The sequence below is a fragment of the Giraffa tippelskirchi genome, chromosome 1 (assembly GCF_054371585.1).
Source record: "Giraffa tippelskirchi isolate mGirTip1 chromosome 1, T2T-mGirTip1v1.2.pri, whole genome shotgun sequence".
Taxonomy (NCBI): Eukaryota; Metazoa; Chordata; class Mammalia; order Artiodactyla; family Giraffidae; genus Giraffa; species Giraffa tippelskirchi.
The window spans coordinates 180,286,802-180,313,614 of record NC_137275.1 but is presented as its reverse complement, the minus strand read 5'-3'; the positions used below and the strand labels follow the sequence as shown (position 1 = coordinate 180,313,614).

Sequence of the window (26,813 nt, the reverse complement as noted above, 5' to 3'; positions counted from 1 at the left end):
ATAATAGAAGGATGCTTTGGTACACTGTCTCTCAGGACAGGTTAAGCCACATCTACCCAAATGCACACGGGCTTTAACACAGCAATTCCACTTCTAGGAATTTATTCTGCTAGTTTAATCACTGAATTGTACAAAGATACACATACAAATTATCTGGTTATTATCTGAAAGTGAAAGTGTCAGTCACTCAGTTGTGTCTGACTCTTTGCAACCTCATGGACTGTAGCTTGCCAGGCTTCTCTGTCCATGGGGATTCTCCAGGCAAGAATACTGGAGTGGGTTGCCTTTCACTTCTCCAGAGGATCTTCCTAACTCAGAGAGTGAACTTGGGTCTCCTGTATTGCAGGCCAATTCTTCATAATCTGAGCCACCAGAGAATCTGGTTATTATCTATATTATCCCCAAATTGGAAACCACGTAAAAATTCATCAATAGGGCAAATGATTATAATGCAGATGTACAATAGGATGCTATTAACACCATCCTTGAGACTACCATTGCCTGTGTCAAGGTACCTTCTAATTGCAAGCATTATTCTATATATTCTAATAATATTCTATTATTATACTGTACCACAAGCTTGGCACAGTGCCAAACCCTTTACGTGGATTGTCTCATGCAATCCTAATAACTCTGTGAAGTAGGTACTTTTTAACTCCCATTTTAATTGAAGAAACGGAAAAGCAGTAATCTGACTGCAACAGTTTCCTGGGGCTGCCATAACAAATTACCACAAACTGAATGACTTAGAACTCCAGAAATTCACCCTGCTGCAGTTCAGAAGGCCAGAAACTGGAAATTGAGACATGGGCAGGGTTGGCTCCCTCCGGAGGCTCCCAGGGAGACTCTGCTCCATGCTCCTCTAGCGTCTGGTGATGACCAGCAACCTTGGGCATTCCCTAGCTTGTACCTGCGTCCCTCCAGTTTCTGCCTCTGTGGTCACTCAGCCTTCTTCCCTAGGTCAGTCCACTCTATGTCTCATAAAGACCCCAGTCATTGGATTTAGGGCCCTCCCCAACCCAGCATGACTTCATCTTAACTCATTACATATGCAAAGGCTCTATTTCCGAAGAAGGTCACCTTCTGAGGTTCTGGGTGGACATGACTTTTCAGGGGACACTATTTAACCTACTACAGTGGCCTAGGTAACAAGGCTCATAAGTAGCAGAGCCGGGACTTGAATCCAAACAGGCAACCTGTACTCATCACCGCTGCTCCACGCCACCTTCTCATAATAGCACACACTTTTCTAATGTGAATAAAATTCCAGATACTGGCTTAAGCATTTTGCCTATAATAACTGAGTCCCCACAACAACCCCACTTCATACATGTGTGAACTGAGACCCCCTAAAGTAACCCTACATTATAGATAGGGAAACTGAGGCACACAGGGTTAACAGTTACCCAAGTTTACACAGCCAGTAACTGACAGAACTTAGATTTGAACCCAGGAAGGTATGTTTATAACCACTATGCAAAACTACCTCCCAAGACTCTGAGAATCAGGGCTAAGAAAACATTTCTTTCTCCTGAAGGACTGTCGGTTTTCAATCAGACATGACGGGGCCTCTAATTCAACTCTTCTCCCTTTCCCCTTTGGCCATCATGATTTATCTCAGAGCTGATTGGAGTGTCCATCTTCAGCTAGGACATGAAATAACTCCTCTCCTCATTCTGTGTTGGGAATTTTGAAAGGCCTTCAGAGTGACCCATGCATCCACAGAAATGACATGCAAACTGTTGTGTGCATGGGCATACTCATTTTTCTGGAGAAGGGTCCATGGCTCCCACCAGATTCTCAGAGTTTCATGATCCTAATTTTCAAGTTTTCTGCCATCTCTTCCTCCTCTCTTCCTTTCTTCTGTTCTTACCAATTATGTGGCTGGTGTGGGTTTATTTTAAGCAATCTCATAGCCTTTTAATGGTTTAAGTGAAATGCAATAGAAAAACCAGAAACAAATGTGCTTAATGCTGCCATTCAGTCTGACTTTTTAAGTCTTCCTGGATTTGCAAGGAGGAAGTCCGCCTTCCTGGCTCTCCTCTTTCTTGTCTTTTGAATGGTTCTGAGGCAGGAGTCGGGTTCCCACCCCTGCACAGGCCAGGTGCTCACCCTGGGTTCACAGATAGCAAACGTGTAAGCGGTGTGCACTGAAAAAACCCAATCAGACACAGGAGCCTGGAGTTCTGGCACTCAGGGGGGATTCTAGGCTGACTAGGAACTAGGCAGCTTGACATAAAAGCCGTTTCTGGACCTAAATTTCTCTGAAGAGGAAAAGAGAAGGCAGGAAGGTAGAAGGTGGAAATAACCCACAGCTGCAAGCCTGACCCTTCCAGCAGCCTGCCATTCCTGAGGCTTTCTCCTTTCCAGTGTGCTCAGGACACGTGACCCCACCATGTGCCCTGGCCACCTGGCCGCAAGGCCCTCTCCCAGCCCCCTGCCCCCTTGCTAGTCTCCACCCCCGCACATTCAAATACCCAGGCTTCCCCCATGCCCCACTGCACACCACACACCCTGGCCTCATCATGCCCCTCAGGCCCCCTATGTGACAAACAAAACCAAACAAACAAACAAAACAGAAAGAGCCCTGGATTTTTGATTCGGAGTTGAGGCTTAAATTAATTCATTTGTAGATTTTAATAAAAGCACTATCTTAATGCAATGGCCCATCAAGCTGGACCATACAGAAAGCTGATGCCTTTGACCTAAGAACAGATGCCTTTGAATTGTGGTGTTGGAGAAGATGCTTGAGTGTCCCTTGGACAACAAGGAGGTCAAACCAGTCAATCCTAAAGGAAATCAGTCCTGAATATTCATTGGAAGGACTGATGCTGAAGTGTCAATGCTTTGGGCACCTGATGATGCAAAGGGCTGACTCACTGGAAAAGACCCTGATACTGAGAAAGACTGAAGGCAGGAGACGAGGGCAACAGGGAATGAGATGGTTGAATAGTATCACTGAATCAATGGACAAGAGTTTGAACGAACTCTGGAAGACTGTGAAAGACAGGGAGGTCTGGCATGCTGCAGTCCATGGGGTTGGAAAGAGTTGGACACAACTTAGCAACTGAACAACAAAAAAATGCAATCGCCAAGGGAAAACTGAGAGAAGTCATGGGCACCATGCTGCTCAAGGTTTGGTGGTCAGAGTATGCAGGATGACCCTCACATTATGAGATGTGCATTAGCCCTTCAGTTCAGTTCAGTCGCTCAGTCATGTCTGACTCTTTGCGACCCCATGAATTGCAGCACGCCAGGCCTCTCTGTCCATCACCAACTCCCGGAGTCTACCCAAACCCATGTCCATCGAGTCAGTGATGCCATCCAACCATCTCATCCTCTGTCGTCCCCTTCTCCTCCTGCCCCCAATCCTACCCAGCATTAGGGTCTTTTCCAATGAGTCAACTCTTTGCATGAGGTGGCCAAAGTATTGGAGTTTTAGCTTCAACATCAGTCCTTCCAATAAACACCCAGGATTGATCTCCTTTAGGATGGATTGATTGGATCTACTTGCAGTCCAAGGGACTCTCAAGAGTCTTCTCCAACACCACAGTTCACAAGTATCAATTCTGCAGTGCTCAGCTTTCTCCACTGTCCAACTCTCACATCCACACATGACCACTGGAAAAACCATAGCCTTGACTAGACCTACCTTTGTTGGCAAAGTAATGTTTCTGCTTTTAAATATGCTATCTAGGTTGGCCATAACCTTCTTTCCAAGGAGTAAGCATCTTTTAATTTCATGGCTGCAATCACCATCAGCAGTGATATTGGAGCCCAAAAAAATAAAGTCTGACACTGTTTCCACTGTTTCCCCATCTATTTCCCATGAAGTGATGGGACCAGATGCCATGATCTTAGTTTTCTGAACGTTGAGCTTTAAGCCAAGTTTTTCACTCTCCTCTTTCACTTTCATCAAGAGGCTCTTTAGTTCTTCTTCGCTTTCTGCCATAAGGGTGGTGTCATCTGCATATCTGAGGTTATTGATATTTCTCCCAGCAATCTTGATTCCAGCTTGTGTTTCTTCCAGCCCAGCGTTTCTCATGATGTACTCTGCATATAAGTTAAATAAGCAGGGTGACAATATACAGCCTTGACGTACTCCTTTCCCTATTTGGAACCAGTCTGTTCCATGTCAAGTTCTAACTGTTGCTTCCTGACCTGCATACAGGTTTCTCAAGAGACAGGTCAGATGGTCTGGTATTCCCATCTCTTTCAGAATTTTCCACAGTTTATTGTGATCCACACAGTCAAAGGCTTTGGCATAGTCAATAAAGCAGAAATAGATGTTTTTCTGGTACTCTCTTGCTTTTTCGATGATCCAGCGGATGTTGGCAATTTGATCTCTGGTTCCTCTGCCTTTTCTAAAACCAGCTTGAACATCTGGAAGTTCACGGTTCACGTATTGCTGAAGCCTGGCTTGGAGAATTTTGAGCATTACTTTACTAGCATGTGAGATGAGTGCAATTGTGCGGTAGTTTGAGCATTCTTTGGCATTGCCTTTCTTTGGGATTGGAATGAAAAATGACCTCTTCCAGTCCTGTGGCCACTGCTGAGTTTTCCAGATACGCTGGCATATCGAGTGCAGTACTTTCACAGCATCATCTTTCAGGATTTGAAATAGCTCAACTGGAATTCCATCACTGCCACTAGCTTTGTTCATAGTGATGCTTTCTAAGGCCCACTTGACTTCACATTCCAGGATGTCTGGCTCTAGGTGAGTGATCACACCATCGTGATTATCTGGGTCATGAAGATCTTTTTTGTATAGTTCTTCTGTGTATTCTTGCCATCTCTTCTTAATATCTTTGGCTTCTGTTAGGTCCATACCATTTCTGTCCTTTATTGAGCCCATCTTTGCATGAAATGTTCCTTTGGTATCTCTAATTTTCTTGAAGAGATCTCTAGTCTTTCCCAATCTGTTGTTTTCCTCTATTTCTTTGCATTGATCTCTGAGGAAGGCTTTCTTATCTCTCCTTGCTATTCTTTGGAACTCTGCATTCAGATGGGAATATCTTTCCTTTTCTCCTTTGCTTTTCGCTTCTCTTCTCCTCCCAGCTATCTGTAAGGCCTCCTCAGACAGCCATTTTGCTTTTTTGCATTTCTTTTCCATGGGGATTTTCTTGATCCCTGTCTCCTGTACAATGTCACGAACCTCTGTCCGTAGTTCATCAGGCACTCTGTCTATCAGATCTAGTCCCTTAAATCTATTTGTCACTTCTACTGTATACTCATAAGGGATTTGATCTAGGTCATACCTGAATGGACTAGTGGTTTTCCCTACTTTCTTCAATTTAAGTCTGAATTTGGCAATAAGCAATTCATGATCTGAGCCACAGTCTGCTCCCAGCCTTGTTTTTGCTGACTGTATAGAGCTTCTCCATCTTTGGCTGCAAAGAATATAATCAATCTGATTTCGGTGTTGACCATCTGGTGACGTCCATGTGTAGAGTCTTCTCTTGTGTTGTTGGAAGAGGGTGTTTGCTATTACCGGTGCGTTCTCTTGGCAAAACTCTATTAGCCTTTGTCCTGCTTCATTCTGTTCCCCTAGGCCAAATTAGCCTGTTACGCCAGGTGTTTCTTGACTTTCTACTTTTGCATTCCAGTCCCCTATAATGAAAAGGACATCTTTTTTGGGTGTTAGTTCTAGAAGGTCTTATAGGTCTCCATAGAACCGTTCAACTTCAGCTTCTTCGGCATTACTGGTCGGGGCATAGACTTGGATTACTGTGATATTGAATGGTTTGCCTTGGAAACGAACAGAGATCATTCTATTGTTTTTGAGATTGCATCCAAGTACTGCCTTTCGGACTCTTTTGTTGACCATGATGGCTACTCCATTTCTTCTAAGGGATTCTTGCCCACAGTAGTAGATATAATGGTCATCTGAGTTAAATTCACCCATTCCAGTCCATCTTAGTTCGCTGATTCCTAGAATGTCAACGTTCACTCTTGCCATCTCCTGTTTGACCACTTCCAATTTGCCATTAGCCCTTATTAGGAATCATTAAGCTTATTATTTAAGAAGCTTATTAGAAACTCGGAGCCTCAGGCCCCCTCGTGGGCCTACTGAGGCAGAATCTGCATTAACAACATCCTAAGAGATTCTAATGCTAGAGACGCACTAGTGCAGAACACAAGGACTCTGATTTCTCAAGTTTACCAAACCCTGGAGAGCACCTGGGTTTTTCTCCAGGGAGAGCACACCCGAACTGGATGACCTGGAAGGATTCCTATTGGGGTTCACTGGGCTATCTACAAAAAGGGGTCATTACACCAGCCCTTCCTCCCTTTACAGGATTACTGTGAGTTTCCAGTGAGATTGTGGGTTCATTCCATTTATTGTGAGAAGGCTGAAAGAGGTTGCAGGGTTGGTGAGGAGCAGAACAGGTGTGGTTTCTGCCCTCATGGAGCTGACATGGTGGTGGGATGGGAAAACACGTAGCTGTTGTGTAATCGTCAAGGTTACACAGGGCTTTCATTTGCTTATTCTTTTACGTATTCATTCATTCAGTGATCTGTCATTGATTAAAATATAAAACACTCACACTCTGCCCAGGGTTGAGCTCTGAGTTCGACACTGCAGAAGCAGAAATAAATGAGCCATAAACTCTTGCCTTCAAGGACCTATCAATCTGGTCAGAGATAAGGATGTAAGTAGCTGATTACACTTAGAACTCACCATAGCTGGGGCTGTGGGAGCACAGGTGAGGCAATGAGGAGCTCTGCTTTAACGGAGGATTACACGTTTGCTGGGAAAGATTGCGGGCAAGAGGAGAAGGGGGCGACAGAGGGTGAGATGGCTGGATGGCATCACCGACTCGATGGACATGGGTGTGGGTGGACTCAGGGAGCTGGTGATGGACAGGGAAACCTGGCATGCTGCAGTTCATGGGATGGCAAAGAGCTGGACGCAACTTAGCGAATGAACAGCAAGTTTGCCATGCAGAGAAAGAAGAGGACAGCATTCCATGCAGAAGGAACAGCAGGGGCAAAGGCAGCAAGGCATCAAGTCACATATGTTTGCACCATGGCCAGAAGGTACAGAGAACTTGGAGGAGTGTCAAGAGATGGCTTTGGAGAAGTAGCTAGGGGTCAGATCTTTGATGGTCCTGGTGATCAATGCCAAGGAATCTGGTAGGAAGTGGGGAGTCCCTGAATGGAGAGGAATAACACTGTCTGAGCTACGTTTTATTAATACAAAGATCTTTTCACAACAGCATGAGGAGAAAACACTGGGGCAGAAAGACTCTTAAGAGGCTCTGATGTTAGCTCAGGGGAGAGATGGCAAAGTATTCAACTGGGATAGTGACTATGGGGACAGAAATGGAAAGAAGAGATACTAAGTAAGGTAGACTGACAGGACTGGTGACCAAATGAATGGGGTGGTGAAAGGTAGGGAGGTTTCTGGCTCAGAGCCTGGGTAAATGATGTTACTGTTAACCAAGAGGTGGGAACACAGGAAGAAGACTGGGTGCTGAGCCTGAATCAGGTCTGTTGGGTGTACAGTGTGTTTGGGACACCCTCTGGCTTTGTCCAATAGGCTGGAGTCATAGATGCCTAGAGCTGAGAAGAATGGTCCAGGCTGGGCACATGAGTTTGGGAGTTGTGAGTGTCGAGTGGGTGGTAGGAGCCCTGGGAGTGAATAGGACAGGAGGAGGGTGTGGGGTGAAAAGGAACAGGGTTGATAGTGGCACTAAGATTCAAGAGATGGCAGAGATGAGTCCGGGAAGGAGGCTGAGTGAGGCTCAGGGCCCTTCTGCTCATCACCCACCAGAAGCATCTCCCAGAAATTGACCTCTCTAGAAGCCCCAGCGTGAGTAGGGGCTGGGACTGGGGCCCTGAGAAGAACCGAGACAGAGACAGATCTGTTTTTCTCCAAGAGGAAAATAAAAGGATGTAAGAAAAGGAGAAACAAAAGAAATGCTTGAGCTTGTTTAGTTTCTCAGATGAGAAATGGTCTGGATCCAGCACATCCTAACATTGAAGAAAAACTCCCAGGCTGTCCTAGGTTGACTTCAATGAGCTCATTCTCTCCTACTGTTAAAAGCAGAGGGTCTGGTCTTATCGTGATTAATCAAAGGAGGATTTTACACAACAAAACAAGAAACAGGAGATGGTCCCCCAATCCTGCCATGTGATTCATGTTTTTCCATACAGACACATTTGTGGCTTTAAACTGATAATAGCTCTTAGTGGCCAAATAATTGATCACTTGGTGTTTTGGCTTTAAGTGAAAAGTGAAATGGCCTCTTTAGAAATGTTGGCAGCCTGGCTGGCCCATTAGTACGACTGAAAAATCAAAACATTGCCTGGAAAAGGCCATTATGACTGGGCTCAGCAGGAGTCATCGATAGATGATGTCATTTCAGAAATAAGCCAGCCAAGGTCACAAGGCCTCTGGCAGCATCAAATGACCCTTCGTGGCCCATAACTAACCCCCTTCACAGATACTGAAGTCTCCCAAAGGGATACCAGGTTCTGAGCCAGGACTGGCTTCATTTTACCCTTTCTTCGCTCAGCCTGAATCTAGAGGAATGCGATGTTAGAGCCTAATTCCAGAGCCTGTGACATTCAGCAGGTGATGAAGGAAGGCCCTCAGTCTCCCATGCACAGTCCCTCAGATGCACTCCTCTCCCTCTTCCCCTCTCCGGGGTCTGTGGTCTGGCTCAGTCTCTTCTCACACTCCTCAGCCTGGAAACTCCTGCCTCTCCTATCATCTCCTACTACCTTCTCTCTCCCTGCCTTCTCCTCCAAGCTTTTAGAAGAGCTGTGGGCTCTGTCTCCACATCCTCAGTTCCCATTAGCTTCTTCCTCCTCTCGCCAGCATTAACAGCATCGCAGGTACCAAGCACAGGACCAGGGGCTTTCCCTGCATCATCCCCCTGACCCCAATCCCCACAGAAACCCATATGAAATGGGTGCTCTTATTATCCCCATTGTATGGAGGAGGAAACAGGCTCAGACAGGTTGGGCCACTGGCTTCAGTAAAGCAGTGGCAGATCCCGTTTTTGAACCCTCTGCAATGCCCTGGCCAAAGTCACCCATGATGCCTGCCAATCATGGTGGCCCTTTCCCAGCCCTTATCCTCTCTCTCTGCACCAACTGGCACTGCCAATCTCTCTCCTCCCTTGGCTCTTGGGAGCTAGTTTCCCCTGCTCTTTCCTTCCTCTTCACAGGGTGGGTTCCCCTGAATTTTATCGCTGGCACTTCACTTTTCTCATGATAGAAAATCTTCCAAGGGAAACTCTGAATCCAATGGAGACGTCATGCCCACTTGCTCAAGGTCACTCTAAGTCGGTGGCAGGCAGGGTGTCCTAACCTCCAGGTTGGCCTGTTACTCACAGCTGCCACTGCCTACTCCAAGTTGTGCTTTTTGCTGAGCAGCAGGAAGCAGCCCAACCCCAGAGGAGAGAGAAAGTGTGAGACCCTGATAAGGTGGGGCAGAGGCTATTTTTAGACAACACAGGCTTTCCACTTAAACTCAGGAGTCAACATCTTCTAAATCCTGGATCTGCAAGGCTGGTTCATTAAATAGAATTAACACATCAGAGTGACAGCACTCTTTGCTCTCACTCTCTGCCTACTTGATGTGTCACTGCAATTGAGGAGAACCTTACTGTTTGTCTCTGTTTCTTCTTAATTCTATCTGTGAGGCTTTAAGATGGCTTTAGAAAAAGAAAAAAAGATCCAAAGTAAAGGAGAAACAAAAACGAAACTTCCAGATGAGGGTGCTGTTGTCTGAGTAAGAGAAAGTCCTAGACAATAGCAGACCAAAGAAGGGGGGAGCTTTGGTGGGGTGCTCGCAGATCCCCAAGATCTGCCTGAGCAGCAAGTGTCAGAAAAGAGTGAGAAAGGCTGGTGGAGACTATCTGGCATGCCCAGTAGTGTGTGACCTTGAGCAGGGGGCTCTGCATCCCCTCCCCAGGAACAAAATGGTTGTCACCACTGGGGGGAAAATGCGAAATTTCCGGGTGCCCCCATGGAGTGCCTAGAACCTGGGTTAGGGTCTGGTTTTGTGATTCGAACAGGGAAAAGCTTAGGCCGGGTCATCTCCAAGAGTCTGAGAGGGCCAAGGTCAAGGCCAGAAGAGATGGGGAGGGGGAGGAGGTGTGTGTAGAGCTTCGAGGCAGCATCATAAGCATCATACAGATGTGAAAACAGAGGGCAGAGAGCAGCGGGAGTGGAGCCTCTAGCCCTGCCCAGTTCACTGGGTCTAAAGCTGTTTGACTCACAAGCTTTGAGAAGGTGATGGCTGCCACCCAGCAGAGATGCCCATAATTACCGTGGAGCGTGCTTCCTGGGTGTATATGGCCCAAGCTTTCCGAGGGTCCTACTAGGTCTAGCATAAGATCCGAGTCAGAGGCACCGGCAAAGTCTCCAGTCCCTGCAGCCCCTCCGGATGTGCACGTCTGTGCCCCCCAGGGTCCCAGGCCTGGAGCTGGTGAACAGGTGGGGGGAGCGCCGGCGGTCAAGAGCATGCCCTACTGCTTTCGGCCCAGCCACCAGCTCCAGCGCGGAACCAAACCCTGCCCCCACAAATGGGGAAATCGAGGCCCAGAGAGGGAGGAGGCTTATCAAGTCCGCTCAGTGGGTTGACGATAGCCGGGGCGGGGACTTCTGCCTTCAGGCTCTCCCCCGCTCTTCTTTCCGCCTCCGAGCGAAAGGCGCGTTACCGTGGGGCTTTAAACCTTGCCGTTTCCCGCAGTTTGGGAAACTTTTCCTGCCGCAACCAGGAGCAGCGCGAACCGAGGTATCAAGTCCACCTGAGCGCGTAGGCGCCCCACTCCCACCTGCACAGTCTCGGCAGCCGGACCGAGGCTGCGCCTGAGTGCCGGCTCGGCTGCACCTGTACCGGCTGAGCGCCCGGGGCTCCCGGCCTCGCCGCGCTGGAATCGAGCGCGCGGCGGGGAAGCTGGCCCCGCCATGACCCCAGCCCTCCGGAGCTCCCAGGTCCTTCTCCCGTTTACAGATGCGGCGCCAGGGTCCAGAGAGAATGGCGCCCTGCCCGGGGCCACGCGCGCCGAGTGGTGGGGACGCGAGCGCCCAGCTCCGGACCCAGACACCAGGCTCCCCACTCCAGGAGGCAACCCCAGGCGGCGGCTATTTATAGAGGGAGCCACGCTCAGTCCCTCTTGGCGGCTGTGGCGGCGACAGCTGAATATTTTGCCCAGATATGGCTGGGGCCCCGGCGCGGGGGCAGGGAACCCCGCGAGCACGAGGGGGACCCCTGGCCAGTAGGACGCTTACCGAGACGTGGAGCCGCGGGGGCCGGCGGACGGGCGCGGGCGGCGGTTGGGCGAGCGCAGGCGGCCGGCGGACGGACGCGGGCGAGCGGAGCGCGGGGCTGGACGAGCTCCCGGGCTGCCGCGAGCGGGCGGGCGCTGTGGGCTCCGGGGGTGGGAGCCAGGGGCGGGCCCGGCTCTGCGTTGTCGCCGCGCCACGCCCCACCCTACCCGCCCGGCTCTTCCTCCTTACCTCTCCCTCCACTCGGGGGCGCCGGGGCGCAGCGCACAATCCCCGGCCTGGTAGGGACGCCCGCTGGGGAAGCGCGTGGCAAGGGCTCCAGCCGCCCGGAAGATGGGCTCCTTGGCCAAGTGGGTGCACGTCGCTTCCCGTCTTCGTCTCGGTTTCCCCACTTGTACCAGACAGTTATCTAGAAAAAGCTGGGCGGATTTCATTCCTGCTGGGTCTAAGACGTAAGAATCGGTAGGTCCTCGGATGGAGCAAAGCCAGCCAAGCGGTTGCTACACCTTTACCTGCTTTAATTGAAGCAACGACCCATCCCGTCTCATCAGCAGCCCAGCTGAGTCGTTTGAGCCCAAGCTTTAGTCACGATCAATTTGTGAACACGGAGTTCCAACAGAGGTACCTGGTTAAAATAAGCACAATCACCCAAAAAAGCCCCACCTGTTCTTTCTTCCGTTTTTTTTTTGAGATTTAATTGACATACAGCACTGTAATGTTTGTGTACAGCATAATGGTTTGATTTATAAACATAATAAAGTTATCACAAGTTTAGTGAACATCCATCATCTCACACAGATATAAAAGTAAAGACAAATTTTTTTCTTGTAATGAGAAATCAGGATTTACTCTTAAAAACTTTCACATACAACATGCAGCAGTGTTAAGTATATTTATCATGTACATTTTATCCTTAGTACTTACTTATCTTACAACTGGAAGTTTGTACCTTTTGACTGCTCATCCAACCCCCGCTCCCAAAACAAAAATGTTATCTTTTTTCCTAGAGTTTGTTTTTGATGTATAATTGACCTAAACGTGTTAATTCCTTTGGCACACCATGCTGCTGCTGCTGCTAAGTCGCGTCAGTCGTGTCCGACTCTGTGCGATCCCATTAGACGGCAGCCCACCAGGCTCCGCCGTCCCTGGGATTCTCCAGGCAAGAATACTGGAGTGGGTTGCCATTTCCTTCTCCAATGCATGAAAGTGAAAAGTGAAAGTTAAGTCGCTCAGTCGTGTCCGACTCTTGGCGACCCCATGGACTGCAGCCTACCAGGCTCCTCCGTCCATGGGATTTTCCAGGCAAGAGTACTGGAGTGGGGTGCCATTGCCTTCTCCGTTGGCACACCATAGTGGTTAGATATTTCTATGCATTTCAAACTGGTCACAAGTCCAGTGATAATGTCACCATACAAAGACATTACATAGTTACTAAATTCCCCTCTTTGTACATTTCATACTTTGCTCATTTATTTTGCAGCTGGAGGCTTGTACTTCTTAATCTCCCTCATCTATTTCTCTCCTCCACTCTGCTCCTCCCTGGCAACCACCTGTTTGTTCTCTGTCTATAACTCTGTTCCTGTTTTATATTTGTTCATTTGTTTTGCTTTTTTAGATTTCACAAAAAAGTGAAATCAATACAGTATTTGTCTCAGTTACTTTGCTTAGCACAATACCCTCTAAATCCATTCATGTTGTTGCGAATGGTAAGATTTCATTCTTTTTAATGGCCGAGTAATGTTCCATTGTGTGTGTGTGTGTGTATACATACACACACATATATGTATATATATGTACCACATCTTCTTTATCCATTCATCTATTGATGGACATTTAGGTTGCTTCTGTATCTTGGTTAGGGGTGCATATGTCTTTTCAAATTAGTGTTTTTGTTTTCTTTGTATAAATCCCCAGGATTGAAACTGCTGGATTGTATGGTAGTTAATTTTTTGAGGAACCCCTGTACCATTTTCCATAGTGGCTGCACCAATTTACATTGCTACTAACACTGTACTAGGGTTCCCTTTTCTCCATATCCTCACCAACACTTATTTCTTGTCTTTTTGATAATAGCCATTCTGACAGGTGTGAGGTAAGAGCTCATTGAGGTTTTGATTTGTGTTTCACTGATTAGTAATGTTGAACATCTTTTCATATGCTTATTGGTCATCTGTATGTCTTCCTCGGAAAAACATCTATTCAGATTTTCTGCCTATTTTTTAAATTGGGTTTATTTTTTTTTTAATGTTAGTTGTATGAGTTCTTTGTATATTTTGGATATTAACCAATAATTGTATATATCATTTGCAAATATTCTCTTCCATTTAGTAAGTGGCCTTTTTGTTTTGTTGATAAATTTCCTTCACTGGGCAAAAGCTTTTTAGTTTGATGTAGTCCCATTTGTTTATTTTTACTTTTGTGTTCAAAAGCCTCACCTTCTTAAAAGCCAAATGTGTTTTCCAGAACAAACCACTTAAACCCAAACAGAAACTTTAAGTGTTTTAATTTTAAACATGGCTCATAAAAAGGAATTTGTGTAGATGGAATGTATCTTTGAATTATCATAGAAAAGTTGTAGAGCCTATTAATATAAACTTTTTAATATTGGTGTACAGATCACTAATGAGAAACACCTTTAAAAAGTCTTGCTTCCACAAAATGTATTCCTTCATTGCAAAACCCTCAAGGATATAAGAAAATACTCTTGTCAAGGGGCACGTACCCTATATTTTTAAACAATGCAATGCTTTAATATTTCAGATTTAAAATTTTAAATCCTTTTGTTGTGGAATCAAACATTTGAGAAAAGGGCCTACAATGTAAGTGTGCAGGTTCAAATTCTTATTTATTTTTGGCAGAACTGGGTCTTTACTTATTCTTGGCTGCACTGGGGTCTTCGTTGCTTCACGTAGGCTTTCTCTAGTTGCAGTGAGCAGGGGCAACTCTAGTTGAGGTGTGTGGGCTTCTCCTTGCTGTGGTTTCTCTTGTTGTGGAGCACGGGCTCTATGGGCAGGCTTCAGTAGTTGTGGTGCATGGGTTTAGTTGCCCCGTGACATGTGGGATCTTTCCGGACCAGGGATCACACACATTTCCCCTGCATCGGCAGGTGGATTCTTAGCCACGGACCACCAAGAAAATCCAAAATTTTTATCATTTCAAACACCTGTTGCAGGCAACACTGCCCGCAAAAGTCAACCTGTGCTCTTCAGGGTCACAACTCCCTCCTAAAGTTCCCCACTTTCTTTACTCATATGGTAATCACTTCCTTACTTGCCTCTTTCCCCCAAAGTTTATATTCATTTGCTCGACTCTGTGTTTTAACATTAATCCATGTTGGTTCACATGACTGTAGTTTGTTTACTCTCATTGCTGCAGAGGTTTCCATTGGATGAATATATCAGTTTTTAAAAACATCCATTTTACTATTAATGGACATGTAGGTTATTTCTGGGTTTTAGATATTACAGATGTTTAGCTGTGAACTTTCTTTACCAGCATCTCCCTACACAAGTGCACACATCTTCAACACACTTGGAATTAACAGAAACATTTCCCCATTCTGGCACTTGAGTAGTGGTATCTCATTGAGGTTTGAATTTGCATTTCCCTGTGTCCTAATGGGTTGAGCATCTTTCATGTTTACTGCCCAGCTGGAGTTCCTCTTTTGTGAAGTGTTTGTTCAGATGTATCACCCATTTTGCTTCTGGATAATTTATTGAATATATGTAATCTATTTTTCTTTGTGTGTGTGTGTGTGTGTGTTATGTATATATCCTCCAATCTGTGCTTTGCCTTTTCACCTTCATAATAATGTGTTCAGTGCACAGATGTTCTTCATTTTAATGTTGTCTAGTACAGCTGACCCTTGAACAACACAGGTTTGACCGTGCAAGCCCATATACAGACATTCTTTCTTCAATAGAAAATACTATAGTACTGCACCATCTCTGGACAGTTGAACCTGAAGCTGTGGAACCACAGACATGGAGGAATCACATATACGAGGACGTCCAACTGTGAAGTTACACAGGAATTTTCCACAGCAGGGAGGGTTGGCACCACTAAATGCCCTCCCCTCACCATGTTCAAGGGTCAGTCTTTTCCTTTATTGTTAGCACTTTGTGCATCCAGTTTAAGGCATCCTTCCTGCTCCTGGATTATAAAGGTAGTTTCCTGTGTTATCTTCCTACAGTAGCCTTTCACTTTCAGTCTACCTGGAATTGACTTTTGAATATGGTATGAGGTAGGGGGCAAGTCTCATTTGTCTGTCAAACTGTTTCAGCATTAGGTAAACTTTTCAGTTATATCAACAATTGTTTTCTTTTAAAAAGTAACAGAAACATTCCTAAAGTTAGTGAAGTAGTAGAAACCACCTTTTTCTTACCTGTAGACAATTTGAAGATATTTGTGGGTTTTTCTTTGGTTGTTGTTAGAGAAAGAAACCATTATTTAAAAAAAGTTTATACTGCTTTATTTTATTTAAATATTTATGTATCAGAATGTTTTTATTTTATCATAAATGATTATTTAAATCACTGGGATAATCATTCCTGAATTTTGAATCACTTTAATTATAAATGCTAAATGTAAATTTTAAAAAGCTAGAATGATAATTTCAACACATTTTACATGAAAAATTTAAAACATCTGGTACTTTCTTTCTGTTCTTACCTTTCCTAGATGTTCACAAATAAAAATAAGCAAATGACTTTAAGAATTTTTATCTCTGGCCTGGTCTAAAAATTTAAGAATTTTTATCTATGGCCCTGAAATCCACTCTATCTTTCTAATTATTTATGCATATCTTCACACAGAGTTCAACTAGCCTAAACTCAGTATATGTTCAAAATCAAAATTTTAAGCTTCCCAGTCAAACTGAGCTAACCATCCTAGAATTCACAAGAGCCACTTGGGTGCATCTTTTCCCAGCTCACACTGTTACCTGGAACTCAACAATAGTGGGAATATTTATAACACGGGAATCATCAGATACTATAAATCAAGGCTCACTGCCCCCATCCCCCACACATACTCACTAGAATCAGCTGTCAAATATTTACCAGGATATGACTGGACAGATGACTAAGATCCCTCCTCCTTCCCTCCCTCAAGGTGCTCACAATCTATTTGGATTGATATGGTAGGAAGCTCAGTGAGGTCTGGGCACCATGAGAGGCAGAGTTGGAAGTACACTGCAGTAGGAGGGGAATCAGGGAATGGAACCAGATAAGCCTGGGAAGTCAGGGAGGATGCTGACAGACAAGAATGGTAGAAAATGAGTTGCAGGCTGAGGGAAGACAGCAAGAGTGGTCTGGAGGGGAGGAAGACTTGCTTCAAAACATCAGCAGTCCTGGATGAGCGTGCATGGGGTTTGGGAACCAGATGAAGGTTCGGTGTGACTGGTGCAGGGAGAAGCAGTGGACAGTGAGGTTGGGCGGGGAGATGGTAGAAGGCCTGGGTTCTCAGTCCACACTCTCTGGGCAATGAGAAGTTACTTGAGATTTGGGGTGATCTTGGGTGAGGGATGTGTTGGTTTGCCTGGGCTGTTCCTCCAGCAGCACCACTAGTAGTAATGCTGATGTGCTGAAGACTTGGCAGAGACTTCACATGGTGTGGTGACCACCTGCTTTGGGACCCACCACTACACTAGGGCAAGATTAAATCATGAAATTCTCAAGCTAACTGGAGAAGAACTGAACACAACAAGGAAGAAAACATGAACAGAAAGGGAAAGGGGTCTTTAAGATCATAAAGCCAAGAAATTTTAAGATAATCAGTTTTTGTATTGATAAACATTTTAATTCTAATATTATAGTAGTAATTCAAGTGCAATTCTCTTTGAAAAGTCAACTCCGTTAAGACAAAACTTGTTAAATATCTTTCATCAAACATAAGCTTAAAAAAAAAAAAAAGCATATTCTTTTCAACTTCCCACAGCAGTCAAAGCCATGTAGCAGAGATAATTTTTTTTTAAAAGCCTACTACATTTTTGTTATTGCTAAAAAAATCTGAATTAGTTGTCAAGGTCTCAGAATCAGTGATTAATTGATCTTTGAAAGCTCTACCAGATACTCTGACATAAAATCATGAATCCAGATATCTGTGTCTGGCAACGATGTGTCCACTAAATAGACCACTGCTTTCCGGTCCCAAGGGTTAGTGTTTTCTATAACTGTCTGCACCAGTGCCACCAGAGGTTTCTTCTCCACATGATTTCGAAACACCATCGAAGCCTCCTCGGACCACTGGTTACACTTCACTCCTAAGAGAAAGACAAGGGTTCGAAGATCAATGAAGGGTCAAATGAGCCTTATGTTATAATGGAAAACTATTTAGTCAGTTGCAAAGTAGTTTAAGCATACCAGGTTAGACTTGCCTAACTGAAAACAGAGATGCCAAACAATCTTAAAATAATCTTGCTTATAGTTTTTCTATTCTGAATGGGGTTACTCCTGTAAACCTTCAATTATAGACACAAATTTCATTTGAATGTTATAAAATGAAGTTATAATAAAGGCTGCCCATTTTCCTAAAGTATATGTAGATAACAGACTGGTGATGAGAAAAATATCAATATCAATGACATTTCTCTTAGTCACATATTTTTTTCTGATGAGCCAGATAGAGTAAAAAAAAAAGAATCAATACACTTACAGTGTTTAATGTCACACACATCTTCATGGTAAAAGCATTGGAATGAAAGTCTGAAGATTCAGTTACTATTCCCAGACCTTCCTCTATGAAATGGTATGATCTTGGGGAAACCAGCTAATCTTTCAGGCCTCAGTTTACTTCTCATAAAATAAAGTGAATGGACCAGATGAATTTAAAATCTCATGCATTTCTATTAATAAATCCCCATGACTTTTAAACTTGAGAGCTCAAGTTAGAGAATTCTGAATTAGGTTTTAAAACAAAATTGAGACAAGAATTATGTATTTTTCAAGAAATACTATTAAGCTAATATAAATTAAGTTCACTTATGCTAGATTAGATAAACTATAAATTATGCCCCATAGTGATGAAGGTATGGGAGTTTCATATATAATTTTAAAGACCTATCAGTGAGTGGGCTAAACTCTTGGATTATTAAGAACTTCCAATGAGAGAAGCCTAGAATAGTCTGTAAACTACTGCTTCAGGGATGGTAACAGAGCCTAAACCTCCCAGCATGGTGCAAATTCAGTGACAAGAAGTGGCTGTAGAGTCCCCTGCACAAGGAGCACGAGTGACTGTGAGCACGAAGCTAGGGGTGAGGATGATGGTGCCATGCACCCCTCACTCACAGAGACAGCTTCACTGGAAGGTTTGACTGTCGTGTTTAACAACAGGTGTTGACAGCAAAACCTAAACATTAAAAAGTGAAAATGAAAAATGTAACCATTAACTGTTTAGAACTTTGAGTTCAGAGCAGATCAATGGTAGCCATACCATGCATAAGATGCCAGTTTTGGTTCACATCTGCCTACCATGAGAGTTTCCTTTGAAGTCTGCTGCTGCTAAGTCGCTTCAGTTGTGTCCGACTCTGTGCGATCCCATAGACGGCAGCCCACCAGGCTCCGCCATCCCTGGGATTCTCCAGGCAAGAATACTGGAGTGGGTTGCCATTTCCTTCTCCAATCCATGAACGGGAAAAGTGAAAGTGAAGTCGCTCAGTCGTGTCTGACTCTTAGCGACCCCATGGACTGTAGCCCACCAGGCTCCTCCATCCATGGGATTTTCCAGGCAAGCGTACTGGAGTGGGGTGCCATTGCCTTCTCCACCTTTGAAGTCTAGGAGGAGACAAAGAAACTGGCAAAAAAGACCACTTCTATCTATCTATCCCTATCCCTTTAATAAAAGCTGTCAATAAGAATTTGTATACACAATTGCTCTCATTTCTGAAATCAAGTTAGTTCTGCCACTACTAAGTATATGGGGTGAGTGGGGGGCAAAGAATGAGGGTGGCACATGCAGTCACAACTCCCCCACATCCCAGCACAGCAGGACACAGCCCAGATGCCTGGAGGTGTTGGCACCCCTCAGACCTCTTGACCTCCACACCCTCTGCTAATGCTGCCAGCTGTCTGGGTAGAGCTTCAGCTAGGCACCCATGTTAACTACTGGCAGAGGGCACACGGAGGGGCCACCGACACCTGCACTGCTTTCATAGAAGATAAAACAAATCTCATCAGATACTATCATAAAGAAGTACCACTCTATGCCTGTTAGTTTAGCTCCTCAGATTTTATGACAGTCAATGGGCTGGTGTGAGTGTGCTAAAATCCCATACTTCTGTGCTGTTAGTTGCAATGCAAATGTTGGCCATGAAAATGGTCATATTCTACAAGCTAGGAATGTTTCATAATTGTGAAAGTCCTTTTGTAGATGCATTATAATTTATGCAATAAATTATGAAATATTAATCATGCAATGTTGTCCTCCTGTTGGTTCTTTCATTGTTTCCATTTGTTTACTTTGGCTAGCATATGTAGCTGTGGGTTTTTTTCTGAACACTGCAATGAAAGCATAAACAACCTAAATGTTCAACAATACACTGGAAAACAATGATGTTCAGACTCCCCAGAACTTACCTGCTAACTGAGCGGTGACTGCTTGGAACGGCAGCTTGCGGAACATGTCTGCCAGGGGCTGCACTTTTCTCATGTTGACTAATTCATGCTTGCCATAGTCCAGCTCGTACACAGACACCAGTCCATTCGTCAGGATTCCTTTTAAAAGCACCCTGTGCCACCTAAATGTGCAGTGGATTAAAAGAGAAGAAAAACAAAGTCAACACTTGCTTTAAGGGCAACATTTTTTTTAATAAAAATATAATTAATATAAATGTCGTTCATCAAAATATAAAACTATATTGTTATAGAAGTTTTTCAGGAGACTGCTTCTTCTTTTTCCAGAGGTTACTATTCTGTTTTGCCACTGGCTCATTTGATGGAATCTGTTCACTCAATACCCTTTTACAAGCCTCATGGAGCTGATAAAGGAGAACCACCTCTAAGCAGGAGGAAACAGTAGAATGGAGGACGACCAGGACAAGGCTAATGGATCCCTTCCCTCTGATGGGGAGACAGGAGATGGCCACATGTTTGGAACCAAGTCCATGTGTGGTGGGCTTTCCAGGTGGCTCAGTGGTACAGAATCTACCCGCCAGTGCAGGAGACACTGGAGACGCAGGTTCAGTTCCTGGATAGGGAAGATCCCCTGGAGGAGGAAATGGCAACCCACTCCAGTATTCTTGCTTGAAACATCCCATGCACAGAGCAGTCTGGCGGGCTACAGTTCATAGGTTGCAAAGAGTCAGATGCAACTTAGTGATGCCATGTGTGAAAGATAGAAAGAGGAAAGCAAGCCAGGGCTGGCTGAGGACACGCAGGAGAAAAAAAAAACAAAAAACACAGAAGACTGTGCAGGGCAGGATGGACCAGTGAGGCAGCCACTGTGCAGCTGGAAGGTGGAGTGTGTGGAGGAATGGAAGAGAGTCAGACTGGGAAGCCAGGCTGGGAAAAGAGGACAAGACGTTTTGAACACTGACTGATCATTTTAATTTTGCCAAGTAAGGAATTAAAAACCCAAAATAACATGAAGCACAAAATTTAATCCACCACCTAAAATAAAGAATCTATAAAGGATAGGAGAGCACAGTGTGTGTGTGGGGTGGGGTGGGGAAGAAGAGTATGATTTCAGACCTCAAGTTCGAGGTGTGAGAAAGAAATTCACACGAATATACATTCCTCCTCTGGACCTACATCATCTCAATCAAAATCAGAAAAACCTAGACTTCAAAGTTTAGGTATGAAGGACCTTAAAGTCCTATATCTTGATTACATGATTAAAGAGTATTATTATACTAAGAAAAGGATGACTGTCAATAATGTCTAAAATGAAAGTGTCTCTGCTCCTGAAAGGTGTGGGCCAGGCTCTGCCTTGGGCAGCAGACCCAGCCACCCCCTGAAACAAGATTATCAGGCACAAGCCCAGTGGAACAGCAGCCTCATCACTGCAACACATGCTGGGCTGGGGCTGGCTGGAGCAACTGATTCTCCAGCCAGTGCACACCGGGTGAAAACAGGTACAGGAACCCACACACAGATGCTATAGCATGAACGACAGTAAGAAAGCTACAAAGAGACTGACTTCAAACATTCTGTGTAATTGAGTTTCTGGGATGAACTCCAGAAGCCTTCAGATAAGCCCAAAGTGCAGCAAGCAATAATCCACAAACCACAGAGACAACAGGGACACAAAAAGGTATAAAAAGTACATGAGCTTTGGGGGCCAAACAGACCTAAGCTGGAATCCCATCTGGGCCATTTTTCCATCATGTCACTCTGGGCTCTTCATTTAACCTCTCTGTGCCTCAGTCACCTCATGTGTAATGTTTAGTTTTAATTTACTTGCAGAAATAATACGTTCTAAGTACCTAACACATTCATTTGGCATATAACAGGCACTTGGCAAATGGTAGCCATTATCATAAGTATTATTCAAATGAAGATAAGCTGTGCAAATAAGACTTATATTAATCTGAAGAGAAATTTCCATTTGTGGAAATGCCATTTTGGTGCAGGCTGCTAATTTGTGTAAGTATACAAGGAGATAAAAACATTTGGCTTCTACCAATATCACTGTCTTTAAACTGTACCAGGCAAATGACTGACAGTGGTCTGTGCTTTTAGTCTATAAAAAAGAGGTACAGAGCAGTGAGGAGAGAAACATCAGAAAACCTACGTGTTGCATTTCTATTTAGCTTTCAACTTTCAAAACTAACAGCTTAAATAAGGCTTCAGTTTTGACTACATTACCAATTTTAGTACAAGGCTGCATGTGGATGACCTGGAGCGTTTACTTAAAACAGATTCTGAGGTTCCACTGTCAGAGATTTTGACTCAGGAGTCCTGGGGCGAGGGAGGGCAGCCTGCATTTTTAATAAGTTGTCTAGGTTATTCCTATATTGAGATAACTGTGGAAACCACTGTAATCGAAAGTGTATATGAAATTCCTAAGTCTTAACTTGCCAGAACTGAGAATAAAGTTTAGTGTATATAGTCCTGGGTTGTAACCAAGATAGAAGCTCTAATAAGCACTTTAAATGGATTCAGTTCGTAAAGTTTCAAAAAAATATTAGATAATATCTTCCTACAGATAAGGCATACCTTGATTATCTAGGACGAGTTAACTGATTTAACCCAAAAGTCCTGACTCAGCAGAGCTGTCGGACCCTGGAGGTGTCGGGGTGGAGTCTGAAGTCCTGAATACAGTCTCCAGTGTTTGGGTTCTCGTCACAGGACCCTTCCCTCCAGTGGGACCTCCCCACCACTTGTCACCATTAATCTGCTCCTCAGATAAGAGTTACCATCAATTTGGCTTTAACTGTGATTAAACTATCCAACAGCAATTCTGAAGGGTAAATTTATACTATGTTCCTGTATTGAAACCCATTTATGTCTACAACTGTAAACAACAAGACATAGTAAAAATATTTTTTTAAAGATGAAAAGCTGTGACATATATCTTGAATGCTTTTCACAATGAGAGCTATTATATTTTTCACTTTTGAGTTAAAATTTTTTTTCCTCCCATAAAAATAACAAAATTCTATAAATGCCTATGGTTAAGGTATTTATCGTTAGAATGAATGAAAGTACTTTCTAGGAAAAATAAGCAGTTGATCTTTTAAACTGAGTTTAGGGGTATGTGCCTGTGTGTATGTTGGGACAGGAAGGTTAGGGGGAGAGACAGTTCTTTGTGTGGATCCAAATGTGCAAACATGAGAAAACAGACTGAAAGTGTTAAATAAAGCCTCACTGTCCAATGGCTAAGAAAGAAAGTGAAGTCGCCCAGTCGTGTCCGACTCTTTGTGATCCCATGGACTGTAGCCTACCAGGCTCCTCTGTCCATGGGATTTTCCAGGCAAGGATATTGGGGTGGGTTCCCATTTCCTTCTCCAGGAGATCTTCCCAACCCAGGGATTGAACCTGGGTCTCCCACATTGTAGGCAGATGCTTAACCGTCTGAGCCACCAGGGAAGTCCAACAGCTAAAGAGCAGTGAAATATGCATTGCTGCACCTTATAAAGGTGGGAAAAGCTCTCTAGGAAGCAACCAACCACCTCTATCAAAAATCCTGTAATCTTTAGACAAGTGATTTCTCTTCTAGGAATCTATCCCATAAATAATCAGAGAGTTGAACAAAGATTTCAGTTCAACATTATTTACAACAGTGAAAACTCTGGGAGGAAAAAAAACCTATAAAAAAGAAAATGGTAAGTAAATTATGATTTCTCTTTATGATAGAATATTTAGCCATTAAAAATGTTTATGAAGAAATGATATCACATGAAAAACAGTTCACAGAATTATGTTAAGTGAGAAAAGTAGGTATGAAATTACATACAGTAATATACTAATTGTAGAAATATGTATAGGAGAAAAACCTAGAAGAAATACATAAGTAGTTTTACAGGGGTTATGTTGGTTGGCTGACCTTGTTTTCTTATACTTTTTCAGATTTTCTAAATTTTCTCCAGTAAATATCTTATTTTTAAAATTTAAAAGTCATCCATAAAAAACATTATTTCCTAAATAATAAATATAAATACTAAATATTTTTTCTCACAGCAAAGCAGAAAAAATGTTTAAACCTTCACTTCTGATATAATTAGGTTCTTGGTTTTTTTTTTTTCAGAGTTCCATCATTTATGAAACAGAGACTCCATTTAAGACTGTTCTCATAGAAAGCAGTAGAGCAGTCACTTGGATGGGGAGGAGGCTAGTGGACCTGTGACTCTCAGGAACCTTCCTGCAGTGGCCACAGCTGGGGGACGGGTGGTGTCTACCCTTTGGCTTTGTCTCCATCCTGGGTGTCTGCTCAAGGATCATCCTCTCATGGTTCTGACCTCTCTGACCTTGGCCCTTAGGGGACCTCTTGACTTGGCTGTTGTCATTCCAGATTCATGTATCCTGCCTCTTCCTAGAGAAACCTGAGAATTCCTCAGACTGGAAGCTTCAGATTCTCCAAGAGCAAATCAGTTAGTGTTTTGAATTCACATGTTAACAAACAGGTTATTTAGCATCACTTGAAAAGAGTAACACAAATTACCTCTAACAGGTGGGACTATGGATGGATGGTTGTTGTTGTTCAGTGGCTAAGTCATGTCCAACTCTTTTGAGACCCCATGGACTGTAGCCTGCCAGGCTCCTCTGTCCATGGGATTTCCCAGGCAAGAATACTGGAGTGGGTTGCCATTTCCTTCTCCATGTAATTAGGTTTTAACAAGAATATGGTCATTAGATTTTCAGCTAAACGACATCATTTTAAGTATTAGAAAATCACATAATTCACTGGTCTTATTTTACATTCAGAATTTCCATTTGTGTAGTTCCAAATGGCACTCCAGTATCCTTGTTTGGAAAATCCCATGGAGTGAGGAGCCTGGTGGGCTGCAGTCCACAGGATCCTAAAGAGTCGGGCATGACTAAGAGACTAACACAAGTCCCCCTGCAGGGATTAAGGACTCTTAGTGTCATTCTACAGAGTTTTCTTAGGAGGAGAATAAAAGGCTCTGTCTAAGGACCTACTTATTTTCCACTTTGGCAGCGTACACTTGGTCTTTCTCCACTGCCACGTGGCGCTCCTCAGACACACTGTAATACAGAATCATCTCTTCCATCAGAACTTCCAGCTTGTGTATCTCTTGCCATGGCTGGATGACAAAGTAGCCGGGGTGACAGGCCACAGGCACGTACACATCCATGTGTTCCCCTGGCTTGGATAAGTGGACAGGAGGTGGCAGTTCCTTTGTAAAGAAAGAGCTGGGGTGGTTGACCACAGACTTCTTGAGGACATCCGTGAGGCTCTTTCTGAAATTCTCTCCAGTGTTGCCCAAAATGGGGGTGTTCGCACTTTTGGTGTTGGGGGAGCTGGCTCCACTGGATATGGCACTCAGAAACACATCCTTCTGATGTTTCCACAAGTCTGCGTTTGTAATCTGGCGATTGATACTGCGGTGAGGATCGGGGAAGTTCTTGGGGGTGAATAAATAAATATGTGTGATACCTCTAGTTTCATCCACTTTTGTAACCTTTGGAAAACACAAAACACCAATTTAAGAAATCCAAGTTCATGCTGGAGTCCTAGAGGTCATTATGTTAACTTTACATATTAAAAAACAGTACTCTGCAAAAAAACCCAACTTACTAAAAATCAGTTTATTTAAGGTCTGATGAGTCATCTATCACAGCTGGAGCAAAGAACAAGCTCGTAGATCCAAGCAATCTAGAAACCAGTAGCACCTTGCGGAAATAGAAAATTTACTAACCTCTAAAAACTGAAAACACCTATGACTTGCTAAAGGTCTGACTCCGATTACCATGGCTAATTTTTTAAAAATTAACGATATGTTAAAACGCTCCAAGTAGAATGAATATCATGTTGAATCCCCATGTGCTCATCATCCAACTTCAACATAAAAACCATAAAAATAGAAAAACATCCTATAAGCTTTCTGCTTAGTGCTGGTGCACCCTCGGACAGGGAGCAGAAAGAAAAAGCTTTGCCTTTCACCATATCTTTTGGGACCCTGGGTCCAAATTCCTTGTTTGGTCCTAGTATCTGTTCTCACCCCTCTTCCTCTTCCCTAGTTATATGAGAAGAGAGGGGCCTTGGGAGAAAAAGAGGAAGAAAGCTCCATTGAATAGGCCAAAATTAGTCACCATTTTGCACTTTTTGCCCAGGAGACCTCCAATGATCTGTCTACATTCTTCTGGTGGCAGTGGGAGAGTCTGTACAGAAGCCTCACAGGCTGGTAACTGGGACTAGGCTGCTGTGTGCCCCCGAGGGCTGGGTGTCTGTTAATTCTTCTCACCAGCTCCTTTGGTTTATCTTGTGAGTGAGTGAAGTCGCTCAGTCGTGTCCGACTCTTTGCGACCCCATGGACTGTAGCCTACCAGGCTCCTCCGTCCATGGGATTCTCCAGGCAAGAATACTGGAGTGGGTTGCCATTTCCTTGGTTTATCTTAGGAACAACAAAAATGAGATACTTCTATCTTTTATCAAACTGGGCTAAGAAATGAAAGGCAGGAACACAGACATGAAGACAAGGAAGCACCAACATGGCAATCCTTCTAAAGTCATTTACTTTAAAAGTTTTCCTCATAGCAAGAGGAATCAATTTAAATTCATCCTTTGGAGCGTTAATGAAGTACTGACTGCTAATTCATTTTGATATTAATGGTACAGAAACACTATTTCAAACATCAACCACTAAAAGTAGTTTTATTGACTGATACCCTGGGTTTAGGAGCTGAAAATGTAGCTGAGAAAACAATATTTGTGTGGCAACTGAAGAATACATAATGGTACATAACTGTGTGACTGTCCATGATAAGCTCTAGAGGAGAATGAGGACAGGAAAATCAGTGTGGGCTAGAATAACTGAGAGATATTCATGAAGAGATTTCTCAAGGACATTTTACTGTTAACTTTGTTACATGCTTATATAAAATGATAACACCATTTACATTAGTTAAAATAGAGAAATACTATCTTACATTTCTTTTTTTTAATGT

At 43.9% G+C, this 26,813-nt stretch overlaps 2 protein-coding genes across 16 annotated transcripts in view; both read right to left on the bottom strand.

The window, feature by feature from the left end:
- The window catches only part of TMOD1 (tropomodulin 1), a 91,187-nt gene extending 78,744 nt beyond the window's left edge, over positions 1–12,443 (bottom strand). For 5 of the 9 annotated variants that reach the window (XM_081511273.1, XM_081511291.1, XM_081511346.1 and 2 more), the window contains exon 1: positions 11,251–11,371. The gene's annotated coding sequence lies outside the window, so the exon portion shown is untranslated. Of the gene's footprint in view, positions 1–10,285; positions 11,372–11,478 lie in introns of those variants that run through there. The other 4 variants (XM_081511335.1, XM_081511311.1, XM_081511269.1 and 1 more) reach the window with 4 other exon arrangements.
- A 4,581-nt stretch (positions 12,444–17,024) lies between these two features.
- Positions 17,025–26,813, bottom strand: part of TDRD7 (tudor domain containing 7) — a 98,146-nt gene continuing 88,357 nt past the window's right edge. For all 7 annotated transcript variants that reach the window (XM_081511140.1, XM_081511170.1, XM_081511154.1 and 4 more), the window contains 3 exons: positions 24,825–25,327; positions 19,821–19,981; positions 17,025–17,509 (listed from right to left, as the gene is read on the bottom strand). In XM_081511140.1, coding sequence (XP_081367266.1) covers positions 17,289–17,509; positions 19,821–19,981; positions 24,825–25,327 — 885 coding nt within the window. In that variant the 3' untranslated portion in view covers positions 17,025–17,288. The remainder of the gene's footprint in view (positions 17,510–19,820; positions 19,982–24,824; positions 25,328–26,813) is intronic.